This window comes from Conger conger, chromosome 6, assembly GCF_963514075.1.
Source record: "Conger conger chromosome 6, fConCon1.1, whole genome shotgun sequence".
Lineage (NCBI taxonomy): Eukaryota > Metazoa > Chordata > Actinopteri > Anguilliformes > Congridae > Conger > Conger conger.
Genome location: NC_083765.1, coordinates 59176976 through 59195707, shown reverse-complemented (window position 1 = coordinate 59195707; position 18732 = coordinate 59176976). Strand labels below are relative to the sequence as shown.

The 18732-nt window shown below is 39.7% G+C and overlaps 1 protein-coding gene across 1 annotated transcript; it reads left to right on the top strand.

Moving 5' to 3' along the window:
* Positions 1-1242: 1242 nt before the first annotated feature.
* acp2 (acid phosphatase 2, lysosomal) lies at positions 1243-17019 on the top strand. The gene is made up of 11 exons (XM_061247067.1): positions 1243-1408; positions 4563-4658; positions 5848-5934; positions 7418-7570; positions 7787-7885; positions 7990-8079; positions 9421-9553; positions 10939-11027; positions 11435-11541; positions 13076-13251; positions 14975-17019. Exons 1-11 carry the CDS (start codon positions 1283-1285, stop codon positions 15109-15111), a joined length of 1293 nt encoding a protein of 430 aa, XP_061103051.1. The 5' UTR covers positions 1243-1282; the 3' UTR covers positions 15112-17019.
* The last annotated feature ends 1713 nt before the right edge of the window (positions 17020-18732 follow it).

The window sequence follows — 18732 nt, the reverse complement described above, 5'->3', positions numbered from 1 at the left end:
GAAGTGGACTCACTAATCTTTATTGATGATATAACTCATGATGGTAGCAGCAGGAATTCAGAAATCTACAAAAACATTCTGTCTGCCAACTTACGGAGAAATGCGTCCAAACTAATTGGGAGGAACTTCATCAGCAAGACAATGACCCAAAACAAACTGCTGACACAACACGTCATTACGGAGAAAAAGTGGAAGGTTTTAGACTGACCGGGTCGATCACCAGACCTTCACACAATTCAGCATGCATTTCACCTCCTGAAGAGAAGATTGAAGGGAACTGTTCACAGTTTGGTGATGTCAATGGGTCGCAGGCTTGATGAAATTATTGCAAGCAAGGGATATGCTGCCAAATATTAAGTGTTTACCTTAATTTACTTAAATACTCTCTGTTCCAATACTTTTCCAAAAAAATGGGTGCTGTGATACCAAAGCTGCTATGTTTTAAGTAGTTTAGTCTGAAATTCTGAACTCGTCTTGTGTTCATCTTTTTATCTCAACCCCAAATGTATTCAGTGTATTGCAAAAACAAAGGAATTGGTCTTGCGGTTCCAATACTTTTGGAGGGGTCTGTATATACATATTGCTGCTGTTAAACCCATCCAATACTTTTTTAAATAACTGAGTGAACAAGAACTGTGTGCCTGCCTGAGGTTGCACAGAAGAAATCAACTGGATCAACAATACCTTTGTTAATGAGAAATATAAGTAAACTTTTTTGTATTATAAATACGTCGGTGAACTTCTGAAAGTTCAAGGGAGGTGAATACTTAAGTGTGTATATAGATTATGTGACGCAATAGAGTACGCTCATGACAAAGAAGTAAGCAATTAAGCTGGGGCCTGTATCGGTACATTTACTCTAGTTACGGGGATAAATGCACTCAGTAAAACCCAACCCTCTCAAATCTGGAACTTTAAACCTTTGTTTAAGAAAACAAAAGTGGATTAAAATCAGTCTAGACCATTAAGACCGAGAGGCTTTTTGTCTCCACATTGTACTATCCCAAAATATTATAAGGCGAGAACATCTACGCAACTTTAAAAACACAAGATAAAAAGACTCTTTACATCGACTGAATTTCGCATTCAGTCGTGCTACTTTCAAGCCCCGCCTTGTCTCCACAGTGGGGTCCAATGAACGAGTTTGCTTAAAGATGACCAATTAAAATCAGATGCCACTGCGTGGTTCTTACACCCCATTCGCGGGGCATAGATCAAAGCTCCGCGGACCTTCCTCCTTCCAGATCTGAGGCCGTTTTGTTTCTTCCGGCTTGGTGTGAAGATGGCCTTCAGGGTCCGGTCTCCTTGTCAGCCGTCTAAAATAGTTTCGCTTTATCTGATATCGCTGACACTGGTCTCTGTTTTAAACACAACTTTTGGAGAGAGGCAGCTAAAATTTGTCACATTGGTAAGTCATCTTGTATGGTACCATCTATCCACCTTCTTGCTGCAGTGAAATGCATAACGTTAGCTACTGTCAGTTTCTTACACAGATACGCGTAACGTTAGCCTACTGTCCTGCAGAACGACCATGTATAACATTTGTGTGGTTAGCTAATTGGCAATCTACTGAGCTGGTTTCGACGTGTCATTTTTTCGCAATCTACGTCAAGGGGAATGGTTAATCGTGAAGCTATCCATTTGTGCATTTTGACAGCCAAATTCGCCTAACTCGCCGTGCGCAATATAGTTTATATACTGATTGCTCCATACTAGCATGATACCAAGCTGCGTTTATTGAATTATGTAGCAATCTAGCTCCAGTGCTGGGCAGTTGCTAGGATGCTATTTCTCTCCATTTTCAGTAGGTAGATTGAGACTTATAGCTAGCCAGCTATTGGAGCTGTCATTGGAGAAGTGTACGTAGTTAGCAACGTTTGCCACCGGGACGCGCTCCTACACGAGTGCAATCGGTTATATTTTTTCTGTCCAGGCATGTACCATCACTTCACAATAAATAGCAATTGTCTACAAATACTAGAGAACAGTGTGTTTGTAGCGGCATTTTTCATACTCCCGAGATGGAACATTGTGTGGCAAATGTTCATCGTGTTGACATGCTTTAAACGATGTCTAAACTTACTAGTTTCCTCAGTAAATAGCTTATTTATGGCTTGAGGTAAACACCTTCAGTCTGGTCCTCAGTGAAAGTCATTATTTTCACGAACATCAGAATTTCTTCAATACATATGACGGGAAAAAAACTCAGTAGGGAAAACATTGTGTAATTGAAAAGCATTGTCCCAGTATTTCGTTTTCTGGGCAAACAAAAAAAGTCTCACACGCATACTTAGGTTTGCGATTTTCCCTATTTAAAATGGCTCCAATCATGCATTGTGGTGCTCACCCAAATACTATGAGGTCCTGTTTATTGTCTTTGAACTAAATCAGATGAATGGGATCTTAAGTAAATATTTATAGCGGAATTATTGAACATGTGAAGCAGCAAGACACTTTTTTTATTCCAGTACAAATTAACTTTACTTTTGTACTTTTTTGACATTTCACATTTCACCACTTTCATGGCATTTGACTCATAATATTATTTTAGAATAAAATATTTCATGGATTAGGCTTCATGTTGACTGGTGTAACCATTGGCATCCCTGTGTAATTGGAGTTTCTGGTTCTATCAACCTTTTGTTTACACTGAATGGCCTTCTGTGTTGAAACAACCTGAGCTTTCAGGCTACAATGGTACTTTTTACAATGACATGGGTGAGAGACGTTTGCCTGAAGCATGCACTGACTCGGAGGTGTGAAGTGTTGTAACATTTAAGAGACACTCACTTTTGTGCTTATTCAGAAGATCTCCCCATGTCCCGTCAGATGAGTAGTAGGTCAAAATAGGTTATACAGTTCTTTCAAACTGTATATCCTGTTACCATGGTACTTGAAAATTCCACCATTTGAAAAAGGAATGAATGCAAAATTGAAAAAAGACTCAAGGGGTTAATAATCTAAATGTGAATTCACAGGGAAACTATATATTATTGTAGCAGTTATATGCTTAAGGACATCTACAGTGAACTATTTGTTTGGCTTACAACAAGTGCTTTTCAAAGAAACTTACTTCCCTCTTTCCTTTTGTGAAATGTTGTGGTAATATTGACCGATTTGAGGCGAAATGCTTTGGAATTTGTCTCCCCAGCTGGCAGTGTTAACCTGGGTTGTAAAGTCACTATTCCAATAGCTTATCGCCGTGGGGTCAATCCAAAGACAAACTAAGCTTGTCACCAGATTGCTTAAAGAAACGAGGGGATCCTTTTGGGGGAAAAACAGATCAGTGAAGACACACAGCTGGGGCGGCCTGTAGCGTAGTGGTTAAGGTAAAGGACTGGGACACACAAGGTTGGTGGTTCTGATCCCGGTGTAGCCACAATAAGATCCGCACGGCCGTTGGGCCCTTGAGCAAGGCCCTTAACCCTGCATTGCTCCAGGGGAGGATTGTCTCCTGCTTAGTCTAATCAACTGTACGTCGCTCTGGATAAGAGCATCTGTCAAATGCCAATAATGTAATGTAATAATGGGACACAAGAGCATGCGGCACCACACTTGGCCCTAGTGACATCACTTTCATTGATGAATCCCTTCCGTACTGGTTTGGAACATGGCCTTACAATCCAATTATAATGTATGTCAGTGGACTGGAGTGTCCTGTTTCTGGCTGCTTTGGGCAAGACTATAGCAGCCTATAGCCTAGTGGCTAAGGCACATGACTGGGACCCGGAAGGTTGGTGGTTCAAGTCCCGGTGTAGCCACAATAAGATCTGGGCAGCAGTTTGGCCCTTAACCCCACATTGCTCCAGGGGGGATTGCTCCCCGCTTGGTCTGATCAACTTTAAGTTGCTTTGGATAAATAACAAATTATTATAATTATAATAATAATAATAATAATTATTATTATTATTATATTATTTTTTGTGATCAATTTGTTTTTTTATTCAACAAAAATGGTCAAACAGTACATTCAACAGTCTTTTTTTTTTTAAACCCTAACCCTAACCCTTTTTTTTCTCCCCCTTAAACCCCACCCCCATTATTGTTATTATTGGACAGGACACTCAGTCCTGTCTTGTTATCTGAGCTGAGCAACTTCCTGGGACTGTCCCGGTTCCTCAACCAGTTTTGCATACTATTCTGCTAGTTGTTACTGTCACTTAGCTGACATGCCCTTTGATTTATTGTGTAGCCTATTTGACTGGCCTATAATTTTTTTTTACAATGGCTTTCTTTGTTTTGCCAAGTATGTCAAGTGAAGTTGATGCTTCTGCATTTGTGGAACAAATAGAAGCCAGTTCTGCATGCCGTTCTGCTAGTGGCCTAATTCTTGTAATGCCTCTGTGCCTGCCATTTGTTGTACGTGTTTATTGCATGTTTAATTGGTCACCAATGACAATTGGTTCAGTGATACTTAAAGGCCTATTTCCACAATGTTCTTTGCTGGGTATGTACAGAAAAGTTGTATATTTCTTCAAATTTTTGGATTGGATTTATTCATTATTGGATGTTCTTTTCACAAGAAATGGACTTTGATTTAACTTGAATATCTACATCTGTAGGTCTATCGTCATGGAGACCGATCACCGATCAAGGCCTACCCCACTGATCCCTACCAGGAGAGTGCCTGGCCTCAAGGGTTTGGACAGCTCACTCAGGTACCACCCCCCATGTTTCACAAACTGCAAGCACCTGTTTGTGTTGCTACCAAGTGCCACCTGTTTGAACTCTAGCAGGTCCTACAGGTTTGCCTGTAACCAGTTTGGATCAATGCAAAGCAAGCTGTGGGAGAGATTATTGCGGTTAATTCTGTTTTTTCTGATTTAATTGTGTAATAAAATAGGTAGTAAATGTATTGAGTAAAAACTATCAAAGGTGTCAATATTATTTTTTTACAGAATGTATTAAATTAGCTGTAAAATTATGCTTTTTCACCTTCCATAATTTCCAGTTTCATGAGGGTATAACAATGTGACCATTAATCACATGTAAAATCCCTTTGCCAACCATTACCATAACTGTCTTCGCAAAAGACAAATGGTCGTTGACCTACAAAAAAAAGATAATGGGTACAAACACATAAGCATAACTCTAAGCACTGTTTGGTAAGGACAGTAATTAAAACAGGGTTTCATACAGTACATCTGGAACAGTTGTAAACTTGCCAATAGGAACATATTGGTGACTGTTGTTCCCATCGGAGACTGCACCAAGTACTAATCAGAGCGGTGTTTTGGGAAAAGTACAATATATCTAATTAATTCTGTCACTTATTTTCTACAATTGTTTCTTGGGCATTTTTATCAAGGATGCCAAGAATTCTGGATCTGACTGTTTTTTATAATACAGTTGTAAGCCTCCAGGTGGCTGAGGCTGTAAAGTTTGAGGGTTGGGGAAAATGGGGAAAAGTAAATGAATAAATAAAATTGTAAGATTGGAATTTTTAACCACTGTGTTGACAGGCCATTTTCAGTGCCAATCCTGTGGAGCTGCTTGTTATTTCTTAAGGGAATATATTATTTCTAAAATAAATGTTTAACAATGCATTTAAACAATACGTATTTAATCATGTGAATAAAATATGTGAAACAATAGAAGCTGCATTGTTCTTGAAGCCAGAAGAGACTGAGATGTGTGTTCATCCATGTTAGTGACGTGATTTACTTCTTCCCCAAACATCATTGCTTGGAAATTGAAGCACAATAGCTCACATTCTCTTTGCGTCTCATATGAATATATAATAATTTATCTTAAATGTGGGGAGATTAGGCTATATTGGTTAGTCCCAATATTGCTTCTTTTGAAAGTTGTTTTTAATCTACAATAATGTTCTGTTTTTCTCTTCAGGTTGGGATGAGGCAGCACTTTGAGCTGGGGCAGACACTCAAACGACGTTACAAAGGCTTTCTCAACGAGACCTATGATCGACACCAGGTATTTTTCTTGTGGCTTTCTGCAAAGATTGTGGTTGTTGTGCGAGAAACGTTACAGGAACAAAGTGTCTTGAGGTTGAAAGTAAAAATGGAACAACCTGTAATAAGGAACAGCACAAAACAAAGACATTGGCGAATACTTCGTCCTGCAGGTTCCCAGGTTGTCGACCCTGAAAAGTGGGCCCTGGGCGTTTAGCCTCATTCAAAAGGCTGTAATGACACGAATCACGATACCATACATCTAAAGAAGGTACCATTATTCTCAAAATCCTTGTCTTAGCCTCCAAACAACATGCATCCTGAGATGTAAATTAATTATCATTTTGAAGTCCACCTGGGTATGAAATCCCTTATCCCGGGCAAATAATATCCTAACAAGCGTCTACCATGTGGTAGGCCAGCTGTACAGTGCAGACTTATGCTTTTCTCTGGTTGTGGCCTCTATAATGTATTTGATTTCTTCAGTTTATTGTCTCAGATTGACCCTTGAGACATCATATCCATTAAAGACAACAATGACCCTGTGGTTTGGTGTGGTCACACTGGGCCCTTACAATCTTAAGAGCTTTGTGTTCTGGTGTGTCTTAGGGCTGAAGATTTGTTTTTGTAGATAAGAGCCACAGCATTTTAATTCTCATGAATTCTTGGGGAAAAGAGAGAGGGGGGAAACAAGCCAACTGCTAAATGATATAGACCATATACAATATAACCTGTAGTAAAATATACTGTCATTCTCTTCCATATGCCATAAATGTGCTCCTTACTATTCGTTTGTCATATTTTTGTTGGATTTCAGAAATGTATGAAATTATGTAGAGAGGGGAATTTTCTCCCATAAGAATGAATGTATATTTTCACTTGCGTCATTCGTTGGTTGCTGTTGGGACAAAACAACAGAAGTGCGGGACTGATTCAAGGTGAAGCGAAATATGTTGTGTTTTTTGGAGGACAGCATATGTTTTGTTTGTCTGTGCTCCATAGAATCAACAACAGATATTCTGAGGACCATTGCAATGTCAGCATGATTGGTACTGTAGATAAAGGGGGGAAATATATAAATATAAAATCAGAAGCAAACACAAATATGAAAAGAATACATTTTCAATATAAAATTAATACATTTATATAAATATATTTTTAGAGTACATCTTAATAAATGTGTACGAATGTTACAATATTTAGCATAGAATCCCCCCCCAAATTTCATAATAATGTTTTTTTGACTTTATTATTATATAATAATGAAAGATCCTGAAGAACTGGAAAGGGACAATCTGCTTAATTTTGAATGGATCAACATATATTCAATATATTCAACTTTTCATGGAAAGTTGAATTGGAAAGTTATGTGGAAATAACGCTCGGAAGATTATCTGTCACTCGGTGTAAACGAATAGATGTCCAAATACAGAATGAATTCAATAAGGAGATAAACAACCGAGTCAGTGGTAATGTGTCACTGCTTGTTATTTTTTTCTGTGTAGATTGTGGTGCGCAGTACAGATTGTGACCGGACCCTGATGAGCGCGGAGGCTAACCTAGCGGGCATGTACCCTCCCAATGGGTCCCAGGTGTTTAACCCTGATCTAAAATGGCAGCCCATTCCTGTTCACACAGTACCCCTGGACGAGGACCGGGTAAATACAGCACTGTTTGTCTTCTGGACTCACCACCAGAAAATTGCTGGTTTGGACCCTAGAGGAGATGTTACCAGAGTCATCTAATTTGTTCCAGGATAACCAATGTATTTTGTATGTAATGTAAAATGAGCTCTCTCTAAAAATTTAAATCTGCTCAACAAGGAAGTGAGGTATTATTTACAAAATGCAACCTGTGTTTCTGTCACGTTTCAGCTACTTACATTCCCACTACCCAACTGTCCCCGCTTCGATGTCCTTCTCAACGAGACCACCAAAACGGAGACCTTTCTCAACATGACCAACCGCTACAAAGTAGGTGCCTTCCCACTTCCTGAGCTCTCAGGCAAACCGTTAGAGGTTCTTTTTTAGAAAATGGCAGTCGGGTTGTTTATTAATCTCTCAACTTTTTTCCTCAGGACTTTATTGAGATGCTGAGAAACAAAACTGGTCTGAAGGATGCCTCTGTCGAGTCGGTGTGGAGCGTCCATGACACCTTGTACTGTGAGGTAGGAGGCAGTGTCCTGAACCGAACCACGCCACACAAACATTCAGGCTGTTGCCCTTTTCTGCCTTCTGAGGCCCTGTATCTGCATGAAGCTGCACAGTAAAATGTCCAGTGTTAATTGTACATGAGTCCAATGAGTCCAATAGGGGCAAACATTTTGCCTTGTGGCATAAGTGCATGGCTGGGACCCTGAAAATGACTGGGTGATTCAAGCCCCGGTGTAGCTACAATAAGATCCGCACAGCCATTGGGCTATTGAGCAAGGACCTTAACCCTGCATTGCTCCAGGCAGGATTGTCCCCTGCTTGGTCTATTCAACTGCAAGTTGCTTTGGCTAAAAATGTCAGATACTGTAAATAAATAAAAAAAAAGAGTTTATTTAACACTGAAACTTTGGTGTGCCTTTGTGCTGGAGTACAGGATTGGCAAACTTCTTACTTGAAAGCTAATGTCCTAAAGATCGGTAAATTCAACTGAATTGGGTAGCCCAGGTCATGGATCTCTGTTAGCAGGCTCAAGTGTGAGACAAGTGTGGCTGTGTAAGGGCAGACCAGGCTCTTCCTTTGAAGGCTGGTTTCTGGTTCCTCAATTCAGCTTCAGTGGGTGGCCCAGATCCAGTGCTTTAGCCCTGTGCAGTTACATTACACTTCTCCATGTGAAGCCAGGCGATTGAACAAAACTTCATTTGATTGAACCAATGTGAGATCTGTGCCCAGAGAAATCAGCTGTGTTGCCTGTAGAGAATTAGTGAATGCTTGCACATTCAGGAAGAATGCACATCATTGTGGTAATATTATGGTTGGTTATGTACTGAAATGAGGAAATGGAGCCCTTCGGGTCTTCATATATCTTGAAGTAGTTCTGTCCGCAAACTGGTAGCTCAGCAACTACGTCACTGTCAAAGCAGAACTCAGAAGTTTCATATTAACATAGCCAGTCTTGTGACTGCTGAGAGTTGACAGTGCATGTGACTTTACAAGAAACTTGTTTTGCTCTCTGGCTCTGCTTACTTGGTTTACTTCCGTGAGTGTTGACACAAATAATCACTTCCCTCCTGGCTGAAGAGGAAGAGGTTTTGTTGCGATGAAACTGCCGGCTAACTGCTAATTTTAGACCTATTACCATGGATTGGGTGGCCCTTTTGTTTTTAGCACAAACCACCGAAAACTAATTAGTATTTTCCAGGAGTGGCTGGGAGTCATTCTAATGCGTTGTAATGCGTTGTAATGTGGAGTTGCCTTAGAGCTCAAGTGCTGTTTCTCAGTTTTCTTTTCGGGACGTTGTTTCTGCGTTCTGTTCTCCCCTGGGTCACGTGTCTGCTTTTCTCTCTCTCTCTCTTCAGAAGCTGCATAACAAGCGACCACCCCACTGGGTGACCAGCGATGTCATGGAGAAGCTGAGGAAGCTCAAAGACTTCAGCTTCCAGGTCATGTTTGGGGTGTACAAGCGTGAGGAGAAGTCTCGGCTACAGGGAGGTGAGCTCACCCACTCTGCGAAGCTGACTGTGAAGGGAGTCTTGCCCTCTGTGTTTGCATATCCCCATATTTGCATGTTATCAAGGCCATGAAGTCTGTATTCCAGCTGTTTTTATTTACTTATTTATTTTTTAGCTGAAGACCAATTGTATCACCATTGCTACTTGTTTAGTTCCAAGCTGAATAACAAAAGAACACGCATGATTAGCAAGATGTGTAACAATGTACAATCAACTTCTTAAAATGTTTTTGTATTCTAAACTTGAATCAAAATCATTTAAGTATTGTGTCGATGACGCAACAATCAAAAGAATCAAGTTTCAGCGAGGTTTGCAATCATGTACAATCATGTTTTGGTGTGGCGTGTTGGTACAGTCTAAAGGTGATTCTTGCTGGCATGGCATTTTAAAGTGATTTGCCATCGGGCCTAAAGGAAAAAGGTACGTGCATAGATGGGAGTCTGCCATAAGAGTGCCATTCTCATTCCCCCTAGTTGCTGCTTCTCCAGTCAAAAGTCCCTGTTGGAATTGTTGAAGCGAGCTACCAAGCTGCAGTCAAATTGTTACTGTGTTACATGTTCTGAATAGTGTGTAGTGTTTAGCTTAACATTTTGACATGTGAGATGTCGAAATGCTTACTTTACAGTGGTTAATCTTCCCCCCTTTGTTGGGATTTTATTCTGGGATTTTGACCTTTTGTCCCTTATCTGCTCATATCAATGCATAATGTATGTATATTATTATCACATTGCTGCAAACTCCCCTCCAATCCAAACAAAGAAAAATGACATCACTATGATGCCTAGGCTGAAGAGGGAATGCTTGTATATGCTTGTAACTGCAGGTGGGACCTTCACAAGATAAATCCAAGGCTCCATGAATCTAAGACATCATGACAAAGTATTGCATAATGGTCATGGTTTTGACTTCGGGGGCTGTGTGTATCTTTATTTGTGAATTTGGAGTGTTAACTCCAAAGTGTTATAGCCTAAGGCCATTTTTGTAAAATGGACTGTATAGCACAACATGCTATTATTTATTTAGTTATTTATTTCTTTGGGTAAAGTTAGGGGAACACCAGTGTGGATACTAAAGGTCTGTAAAACAAGAAGCTAAGCATAACTGTAAAAAAATAATGCTGTCGTAACATTTTGGTATACATTAGTGCCATGTCAAAGAGGAAGTTCAGTATTAAGTCCACGGTTACTAATTGAAAAGAGTATCAATAAAGTCATTGCAAATAGTAGCCGTAATTAAGCAAGCATAGGAGCCGTGGTTTGCTACCATTGGTTATCTACATTTATTTTCAGCAAAGTGGACAACCTGGCTTAATGTTTTTTTTTTTGTTGTTGTTTTTTTGTTTGTTTGTTTTGTGTCATGTTGTAGGCGTGCTTCTTGCTCAAATCCTGAAAAACATCACTGAGTCTGCAGTATCTGGCTCCAAGAAGCAGATGAAGATGATGATGTACTCCGCAGTAAGACAAGCATGTCTTCTTGTCAACCTAAAATGAGAAAATAAATATGCTCTGGACTGTGGGGGAAAAAAATATATACTTTCACTTCCAGAGTTAAATGTTAAAAAAAAAATGAAATGCGTCTGCTTAATTTGTGTAATTCTGTGCATACATACAGAAGTACATGCAAGTACACAAATGAGAATTGTTCAAACGTGCATGCACTGTAATTAGATTTCACAAAACACCACTGTAGAATCAGTAATGAAACGTTGTGTGTTTTGCAGCATGACACCACTGTAGAATCAGTAATGAAACGTTGTGTGTTTTGCAGCATGATATCACTGTAGAATCAGTAATGAAACGTTGTGTGTTTTGCAGCATGACATCACTGTAGAATCAGTAATGAAACGTTGTGTGTTTTGCAGCACGACACCACTGTAGTTGCCCTGCAGACAGCTCTGAATGTGTTCAGTGGCAGACAGCCCACCTACGCCTCCTGCCACATATTTGAGCTCTACAAGGAAGATGATGGGTAGGTGAAATTCACAAGCATTGATTTCAGTTACAGTAACAGTGTCAATTAAAACTGGCAAGTGCTGTTTGTGTTGCAATGACACCCTCTTACTGTCCTTCCCTAAGGCTCGTACTGAACTCGGCAAACAGGCCTTTATGTTCTCTGCCCCTACAGCCTGGAACCATTTGCAAACAGATTTGTAGCTAAATGAGCAATAAGGACATTGTAGTGAAGTGGGAAGGATTTGGAGGTGGAATCCATTGGAATTTGTAATGGCTTCCTCAGCTAGATTCTGTTTCCTCCTGTTTGTCTTTTAGGCATGTGATTGTGAGCGTCTACTGTATGTTTTACTGTATGTTTTTCATGTTGCTTTTATGTTTGCAACACTGTATTGCTGCTATCTTGGCCTAATCTCAATGGGACTCACCTGGTTAAATAAAGGTTAAATAAAAAAAGAAACGGGTAGTGTTTAGAGAAGTCAACATGTTTGGATCCTGGGTGTAATTGCTGCTGCTCCCTGAGGGCGGGGACTACCTCTTTAGTTACATTTCCAGCTGTCTGACTTGGTAATACGAAGGGCCAACAACATTAATGCATTTCTGCATTTTTAAGGTACAATGAATCACATTTCTGTGGTTATAATATCCAGTGAAAACCAGCTGCCACAGTCCTCTTTTTATCAGCAAGATGAAACTCATGTTCTGTATTGCACAAGCAAGCTCACCCGGTGAAGGAGGGATACTGAGTGCAGTTCTCTCATAGTGATGAGCAGTTTTTCACAATAACTACACAAAATGTCATCATGTTGAAATATTGTTTATTACTGTTTTAGCAGTCAGAGAGAAAGACAGTCCTAATAATGTACAGAAACTAAAAAATAATCCTGTCTACTAAGCAGACGTGTAAAGTAGTGTTTGCCGTGCCAAAGGGAAAGTTTTGAAACTCCTTTGGTGCACTTCTCAAGTAAGTCGAACTGATCCACAATCTGTGGAATTCTTCAAAAACCACAGCGTGCAAAGGCTTTCTTACTACACCAAACAGAATGACTTCTGTGGTCATTTTCTGAACATACTATTTTTAGTCTTTAGTTAAATATGGGTTGATTGGCTTGATCAGGGTTGTACAGTACATCTGACTCTTTCCTGTGGATGTGGTCGCAGTTGTGAAAGTACGTACAGTAAGACCCTGTGGTTGCAGTACAGATGTTTGAGGCTTGAGGAGAATCGTAGTGCAACACCAGAACAGTTCACTCTGTGGTGGATTAAATTATGGATAGCTCTATTGCCATACAAGAAGGTTCTGAGTTTGAATCCTGGCCGACCGGAGTTAGTACATTCTCCGCATATCTGCATGAATTCCCTCCGGGTACTCCTCCCATTTCCTCCTACAGTCAAAAGACATGCAAGCTCAAGAGTGCACTTGCAAAAGAGATGTCGATCTCAGTATCACTTTCCTACATAAAATTAAATAAAGGATGTTGTGAGCTAAAGTATGTTGTGCTTGGATCAGTGTCTGAACATTTTGCTCTTTGCCTCCGGTTTTGTGTCTTCAGATTTTTCTCGGTTGCAATGTTCTTTCGGAACGACAGCACCAAGGAACCCTACCCGCTAACACTGCCCAACTGCACTCAGTACTGCCCCCTGCAGGACTTTCTGAGACTCACCAATCCGGTCATCCCTGAGAACTGGGAGGCAGAGTGCCGGGTGCCATCGGGCCTAAAGGAAAAAGGTACGTGCATAGATGGGAGTCTGCCATAAGAGTGCCATTCTCATTCCCCCTAGTTGCTGCTTCTCCAGTCAAAAGTCCCTGTTGGAATTGTTGAAGCGAGCTACCAAGCTGCAGTCAAATTGTTACTGTGTTACATGTTCTGAATAGTGTGTAGTGTTTAGCTTAACATTTTGACATGTGAGATGTCGAAATGCTTACTTTACAGTGGATAATCTTCGCCCTTTGTTGGGATTTTATTCTGGGATTTTGACCTTTTGTCCCTTACCTGCTCATATCAATGCATAATGTATGTATATTATTATCGCATTGCTGCAAACTCCCCTCCAATCCAAACAAAGAAAAATGACATCACTATGATGCCTAGGCTGAAGAGGGAATGCTTGTATATGCTTGTAACTGCAGGTGTGACCTTCACAAGATAAATCCAAGGCTCCATGAATCTAAGACATCATGACAAAGTATTGCATAATGGTCATGGTTTTGACTTTGGGGGCTGTGTGTATCTCTATTTGTGAATTTGGAGTGTTAACCCCAAAGTGTTATAGCCTAAGGCCATTTTTGTAAAATGGACTGTATAGCACAACATGCTATTATTTATTTATTTATTTATTTATTTATTTGGGTAAAGTTAGGGGAACACCAGTGTGGATACTAAAGGTCTGTAAAACAAGAAGCTAAGCATAACTGTAAAAAAATAATGCTGTCATAACATTTTGGTATACATTAGTGCCATGTCAAAGAGGAAGTTCAGTATTAAGTCCACGGTTATTAATTGAAAAGAGTATCAATAAAGTCATTGCAAATAGTAGCAGTAATTAAGTGACCCTTAAATGCAGGGAGTTCAGCCATGCTGAGCAGACCCATCTTGGGTGCTGTATCCTGGAGAGGATATTTACCTGTATATCATATTAGTGATTGAAATGAATGATCTTAGGCTGCTGGATGGCTCATTTGATTAAAGGGTTATTTCACTGTGGTACAACACAAGCAATTTTGTGGAACTTACCCACATTTGTGTAGAGTGACAATTAACAACTTCAGCTGTCACTGTCGACCATTAATGGTTTCTTCTGCATTTTTGTTGTTTTATAGTCTTAAAAAAGAAAAAGAAGATCTGGAGAAAAGTTCAGCTAATTTAACGAAGTGAAGTATTCTTGAGCATGGTAACGCATGGCCGGGTGCATTAAAACGACCAAACTATGGCTTGCTGTATTTCTAATGGAAAAACTACCTAAAAATAGTTCTTCCATCTATAGCTCATCAGCTCAAAAATGTCTCATTAGTATTGGAGATACTCAATTCCACATTGGGCACCAAAGTGATAATGGGAGAAAATAAGTTCAATGCCGTAAAATTAAAGGTATAATAGGTAAGATTTTTGTGTTAAAACATTGTTACAAGTCCATTGTAAATCCCTTGTTATCATTGAAAAAGGCTCACTGACATGTTGACTCGCCTTCTGCCTGTGTTTATAGTCCTTAAATTTGGATTTCAAAATACACAGTTGATGGACCGACATGCAAATTGGTTATAATTGCCAAAGCCAATGGTGCGTGTGTGTGGGGGGGGGTGGCTTCAACGTCAGCATGTTCAAAGAAGGTGGAGGGATAAACAGTGTTGTGGTTTGAGGGTGTTTGTTGCTGAAATTCCTCCCTTGACCTTTAGAAGTCCAAAAATTACCAATTGTACCTTTTAAGTGTGGCTGTCTGTGTTTCTTCCACAGAGGTGATCATTGGGCTCATAGCATTCGCTCTCCTGCTGTTCTTCCTCATTGGCCTCCTGCTCTTCATGCTCTGTAGACAGCAGGACGCTAAGAACAGCTACCGGCACGTCATCAACGAAGCCGATGACAACTCCTGACAATCATTTGCACTCCTCGAGAAGTGGAACCTTCTGGAAGGAGATGAGGACCCTTGAACATCTCAATCTGCCAGCATGGGTTTTCAGGATTGGGCGTCGGGAGGACAGACTGCTCTCTTGCTCAATTTCTTTTAAAAACAAAGAACGGGACCTTGGCTTTTAGCGTCATGAATACAGAATGTCACACTTGTAGACGAGTCTTCCGCTGTCTGCATGGACTGGATGATCAGGTTAGCGGTAATACTGTACGCATGGTACAGTATCAAGTTGAGGGCACAGGGTGTAATTGCATAATCATGTAAGAATGTCTTTTTACTGCTTTTAGCATGGCAGCAAGTGCACACAGCCATTTTGTTATTCAAAAATTGTGTACAGTTTGCTTTACTTAATGCGAGTCTAGAATTATACATTTTAGTTTCATTTTTAGTTCCCAGTTTTAAAGTTTAGCTAAATGCACTGGAATTTGGAAGAAAGATGACCTAGATTTGAATCTCATTATGAATCGCCCAATGCCCTGGATATGTGGTCAAATAAGTCTCCCTAATGTGTGACTATTTCTGCTGGAGTCCTGAAGAACTGCTTGGATTAAAGATTAAAATTTTAAATCGTCTCTTATGGATGAAGAGGTCTGCTATCCTATTAATTACATTTTGTGTCCTCTTTGCTGGATTAATTTTCACCGCACCGGCTACTTTTTAAATTGTGTCACTTGCGATTGTAGCATATTTCAAAGGGAATTAGTGTTTTTAGCTTCTGTCATACCTGGATGGATGGGTTGACACACAATTTAAAGGTATGTTAACTCGACTGTTTGATTTAAGCGTAGAATGTTCTAACACACTTCTCCGCTCTGGGACTGGGTACAGCTGTACAGTGTCTCGCTGTGCGCGACGAAGTTTGCATTCCGACATGGAAAACTATGAAAAATTGTCACATGCCACCCATTTTCATTTGGGGTGCAGTTCTTCTTTCCTATGTAAATACTCAAACAAGCTGTTCTGCCATTTCGTGTCCACAGGGAGACCTATGAAAATTGATTTGAGCTTATTTTAATTCTTTTTTCTTTTCTTTTTTTGCTAATGACTTGTAATGAACTATTTTAACGCAACCTTCAGAATGTTGATGAAATTGCCCTCAAAAACATACAATACAAATTGTGGGCCTTTGTGAATACAATGCCTTACTATTGTTACGTAAATTACACTCTGGATTGCATTAAGCTGCTTATTCGCTGTGTTTGGAAGGGAGATGCGTACTTGGGTTAATTTATTTTTATACTTGTGTACTACAATCTCATGATTTGATTTATGTATAAACAGACTGGTGACATTGCTTGAAATGTACTTGCATTAACAGCCTGTATTCATGGGACTGATTCAGTAGGGTGATATCAAATGATAAATTAATTTGCCCAGGGATTCACGCATCCATAAATTGCTTTGATATGGGACAGGAACTCATTGGCTGTTTGTGGAAGTATAGTTGTGGCTTTTAGATTTTTGCCATTTTGTCCACTATTATGGACATTGACCAGGATAAAATCTGTCATTGTCCTTGATGTACAATTCAATTCAGGTGTCTTCACCTACGATCACAAATTAACTTTTCAAACTTTGCTTGTGAAGAAAAAAAACAAATTAGGATAAATGTTTTTTGAATTCAGGCCATTTGATCAATGTGTCATTCCTTTAGAATTCTTATCGTATGAGGTTAAGATGTATTTATCATACAACGGATCATCAAAGTGCACATCTGTCAAGACAAATGTTTAAGCGCAGGCGAAAACCGGTTGTGAGTTAGAATGTTTCTAAAATTTTATTGGTGTTGGTCATGTTCATTGGACAATTCACTTTTTAAATGTCTACCGGACAGAGTGATCTAATTTTATAATAAACTCCTTGTCTGTAACACTGTGATGGACTCTTCTTTGGTATTCTCATATTAATTTATCTTTAATATTTACATAATCCCTTTGGAATATATGTAATTTAAATTCACTAAATCAACCAAAAGAGGAAGCTCTGTTGTCCTTGGCCCCTTTCTTTTGAATGAACAAAATTCTTCTGAGATTTGGGGAATATTTTGGAACAGTCTTAAGGGTACAATAAACGGTAAAGACTAGTGAATTGCTACGGCATGAGCTAATGGAGATCCTTTAAATAAACAAACAAATAGGTAATGTTAAAACATTGCTACAATACCATTGTAAATCCTTTCCTGTCGCTGAAAAAGGCTCACTGACATGTTGACTCACCCTCTGCCTGTTTATACATTACATTACATTACAGGCATTTAAATTCAGGTTTCAAAATATACAGTTGACGGACCGTCACTCTGTACCAAAACATTGTACAGCTGTACAATAATTTAAGCTCATTGAAAATTGGTTCTAATTGCTAAAGGCAATTGGCATGGGGGCTTATTCTGATTGTTCGCCTGAAGCTGTCCAAATTGCACTCCTGACAAGCGATCATTGATATGCTGTATACTAATGCTTATCCAGATGAAGACTACATACAGTTAGGTCAAGAATTATTGGCACCCTTGATGAAAATGAGCAAAAAAGACTGTAGAAAACAAATAATACTATTACTCAGATATATTGTAATTTTGCAACATGTGGAAAATATTTTACTTTATTAATGATTCAATGGAATTGACCAAAATGACAAAAAATGACACATTTGGAGGGATCTTAGACCATTCCTTCATGCAGAACCTTGAACCTTCATATCCTTAGGTTTGCGCTTATGGACTGCCCTCTTCAATTCAGACCACATGTTTTCGATAGGGTTTAAGTGCGGAGATTGAGATGGCCAAACATTGATTTTGTTTTCAAGGAACCAAAAATCAATTTCTGTATTGATTTTGAAGTATGTTTGGGGTCATAGTCTTGCTGGAAGGTCCACCTACAGCTTCCTGGCAGAGGCAACCAGGTTTTGGGCTAAAATGACCTGGTACTTGGTGGAATTCATTTTGCCATTGATCTTAACAAGAGCCCCTGGACCACTGGCAGAAACAGCCCCAAACCATCAATGATCCACCGCCATATTTGACGGTAGGTATGAGGTGCTTTTCCTTGTATGCATCCTTTTTTTGACGTCAAACATGCCGACGGTGTACAAGGCCAAAAAGTTCAATCTTGGTCTCATCAGACCATAGCGCCCTGTTCCAGTCATAGTTCCAATGACGTTTCACAGACGCTTGAATTTGTTGGTTGCTCTCAGTAAGGGCTTTCTTTGTGAAACCCTACCAAAGAGCCTGTTGGTATGTAGGTGGCGTCTTATGGTTGATTTTGAGACTTTGTGACCCCAAGGCGCAACTAAAGTCTGCAGTTCTTGAACTATGGTCTTTCTTTACCTCCCTCACCATCTTCCTCACAGTGCGTGGGGGCATCATGCACTTGCGTCCTCTTCCTGGCAAATTTGCAACTGTTCCAGATGTTTGAAACTTTTTGATTATTGCCCTAACAGTGGTTAGTGGTATGTTTAACCGTTTATGTATTTTTTACCCATTACCTGACTTGTGTAGGACAACAACCATCTGTCTCTTTTCATTTGACAGTTCTTTGACTTTCCCCATGGTGATGCATGACAAAGGGATTTTACATGTGTTTTACCG

Bases quoted from the DNA above. Each gene is read 5' to 3' on its own strand.
- acp2 (XM_061247067.1), top strand. From the start codon at position 1,283: ATGGCCTTCAGGGTCCGGTCTCCTTGTCAGCCGTCTAAAATAGTTTCG. The intron at 5,935-7,417 runs GTATTTTTCTTG...TTTTCTGTGTAG, and splicing joins AGACCTATGATCGACACCAG to ATTGTGGTGCGCAGTACAGA. The intron at 7,571-7,786 runs GTAAATACAGCA...GTCACGTTTCAG, and splicing joins TACCCCTGGACGAGGACCGG to CTACTTACATTCCCACTACC.